Genomic DNA, 2,422 nt, shown 5'->3' on the forward strand with positions numbered 1-2,422 from the left:
GCCCTTCTCCTTTCGCCCTCCGGTCCCCGCTGTGAACAGGGACCTTTGGCGGGCACCCTGTGTTCCTCCCCATGGGAACAGCACGGGACACGAGGCAGTTTCCGGCAGTGTTTGACATCTTGCAGCTTTCCAGCTGCAGAGCGGCGGCCACCACACGTCACGGCTCCCCGGGGAGTTCACTGGCCACACAAACACGTCCAGTAGATTTAGATTGTCGCTGGGGCCCTGCACAGAAACCCGGGCTTCGCCTTCCCTGTTGCTCCCACGGGTTCGGGAGCCCTCGAGCTTACGCCTCTGTGGAGGAGGATTTCACATCCCTCGTGGGCCCTGCGGCTTTCCCACAGAACCGCTCCTGTGAAGGCAGAGGTTGCTGTCGTCTGTCTGGTTTCGTCGGCACCCTCTTGGCTGAAGATCCCACGTGACGTGGAAATCCCTTCGGCCGAAGGACACATACAGGGTTTTCGCTTGAATGAGGTCAAAATTCTTTGGAAAAGGGCTAACGTGGGGGTGGGCTGGAGAGGATAAATTGCAGCACCTCCTTGCCTGGGCCCACGGTTCGGCTCCTCCAACGAGGCAGAGCAGCACCCCGCGAGGAAGAGCTCTCACGCTGCCACCATGCTCGGTGCAAGCATGGTCCTGGTGCTCGCGGTGCTCCTTGCCTTCTCCCCCTGCTGTGATGCAGGTAAGGCACCTCACGGGCCAGTGCTGCGGGTCGGGGCTTGGGGAGGTCAGGCGAGAAACCCCGGTGTGGGGTGGGGATGCTGCTGCTGCCAGGGCAGGGCAGCAGGTCCGGGGCGTGGGGAAGGACGGGGGCTGCTCCCGGCAGCGGGTGGCTTTGTTGGGGCCAGCTGCAGGGCTCGTGGTGCTGGAGCATCCTCCTGTCCCAGGAAGGAAGGAGGACGCTGGGGTTCCTCAGGGCAGCATCTGCAGAACTTGGGGGATGTGGTGTGCGGTCTTGTCACAGGGGAAGGTCTCAAAGACGGCGCTCCAAAGCCGCCTCTGTCTTCTCCAGCTCCTTACAGACCGTCTGAGTGCTGCTTCAGTTTTGCAAAGGCCCCTCTCCGGCTGGCGAACCTGAAAAGTTTCTACAGAACTCCCAAGGAGTGTTTTAACCCCGCAGTTGTGTAAGTCCTGGTAATTCCTCCACCACCGTGCTGTCTCCTGGGCCACCCCGAGTTCAGCTCATCCCTGCCCTCTGACCGGGACAGGACCACGACAGTCTGTGTGGCCTCCGCGAGTGGCTGTCCTCCAGCATGAAGAGGGGAGGACGTGACTGTCTGGCTACTTCTGCAGGGCAGAGAGTCAGGACACGCGTCCATCGCAGCTCCCAAAGCCTCTGCACAGGCTCTACAGGCACTGGACCACCAACGAGCTGCTCATAGGTCACCAAGTGCCCAGGGGCAGCGTGCAGGGCCGAAGGGGAAGGAGGAGGAGTGCAGGGAATGGGGGATGGCACCGACACGAGTGGGGTTATAGCTGTCATTTCCCCACAACCTTGGGTGGAGAAAACAGCTGAGAGGCTTCAAAAAAGAAACGGACTTCGCGCCCCATGATGTGGGGTGGATGCTCTGGTTCCGGCTACCCAACAGCCTGGTGGGAAGGAGGTTTATAGTGACCCTCCTGCAGAGGGCTGTGGAGGATCCTGCTGCTGAGGAACCACGCTGACTCCCCAGAGCCCTGCACTGCACCGAGCAGCCGGGCATCAGCTCCTGGGGTGCTGCTGTCCCTGGCGGCACCCGCCTGCTGAGCACAGCCGCCAAATAAAGGTTTACTTCACCCGTATCGTGGAGTGGGCTCCTCTCTCCTCCCAGCCCCAGCTTGCCGCCCGCTGGAGGCAGGGAGTTGGCCAGGGGTCCAGGGTGGGATGGGGGCTCTTCCCAACGCCTCCCAAAACCTCACGGGTCTCACTGGGGCAGGCAGGGAGGGAGACAGGAGGGCGCTGCAGGGATGCTTGGAGCATTCAAGGGGACCCAAAAGGGGCTGAAGATTCCTCTGAGGGCTTTTCGATGCAAAACCATCGTTGGTTTGCGGCTTTCAGAGCTTTCAGATTGTCCCTCGCATTGCCCCGTGCGTGATCGCAGCCCAGCAGCTGCCTCTTCCCCAGGACCCCCGGGCATCTGGGCTGTGCTGCAGAGGAGGGATTTCTCTGCAGAGCTCCCTGGGCAGGTGGAGGAGTCAGGGGATGATGGAGTGGACAAGGGACTCACCCACCTCCAGCTGTGGAAGCCTCCTCCGTGCCAGAGGCCACGGGGAGCCCATGCTGACCCCTGACGCAGTTTGGGATGGGGAGAACTGGAAGGGCAGCAGTGAGAAAGCTCAGGGGTTGCGATGAAGACAGTTGAACAGGCAAAGCTAACTGAGGGGTTCGCTCACTCCCTGCTGGCGGGCGGGGGGCTGGGCACCGCCCGCAAAGGCGGGCCCC

General features: G+C 62.1%; 1 protein-coding gene across 1 annotated transcript; it reads left to right on the plus strand.

Annotated features, from left to right (window-relative positions):
- Window positions 1-615: 615 nt before the first annotated feature.
- Window positions 616-1,128, plus strand: LOC104498654 (C-C motif chemokine 5-like). Its single transcript, XM_010142057.1, has 2 exons — window positions 616-682; window positions 1,013-1,128. The coding sequence occupies exons 1-2, from the start codon at window positions 616-618 to the stop codon at window positions 1,126-1,128; spliced, it is 183 nt and encodes a 60-aa protein (XP_010140359.1).
- Window positions 1,129-2,422: the final 1,294 nt, after the last annotated feature.

This window comes from Buceros rhinoceros, unplaced genomic scaffold (genome assembly GCF_000710305.1).
Source record: "Buceros rhinoceros silvestris isolate BGI_N320 unplaced genomic scaffold, ASM71030v1 scaffold25358, whole genome shotgun sequence".
NCBI classification, from domain to species: Eukaryota; Metazoa; Chordata; class Aves; order Bucerotiformes; family Bucerotidae; genus Buceros; species Buceros rhinoceros.

What these genes read in the sequence shown, in the direction of transcription:
- LOC104498654 (XM_010142057.1), top strand. Translation starts at nt 616, where the DNA reads ATGCTCGGTGCAAGCATGGTCCTGGTGCTCGCGGTGCTCCTTGCCTTC. An exon ending in CTCCCCCTGCTGTGATGCAG is followed by an intron (nt 683 to 1,012) that starts GTAAGGCACCTC and finishes TGTCTTCTCCAG; the next exon opens with CTCCTTACAGACCGTCTGAG.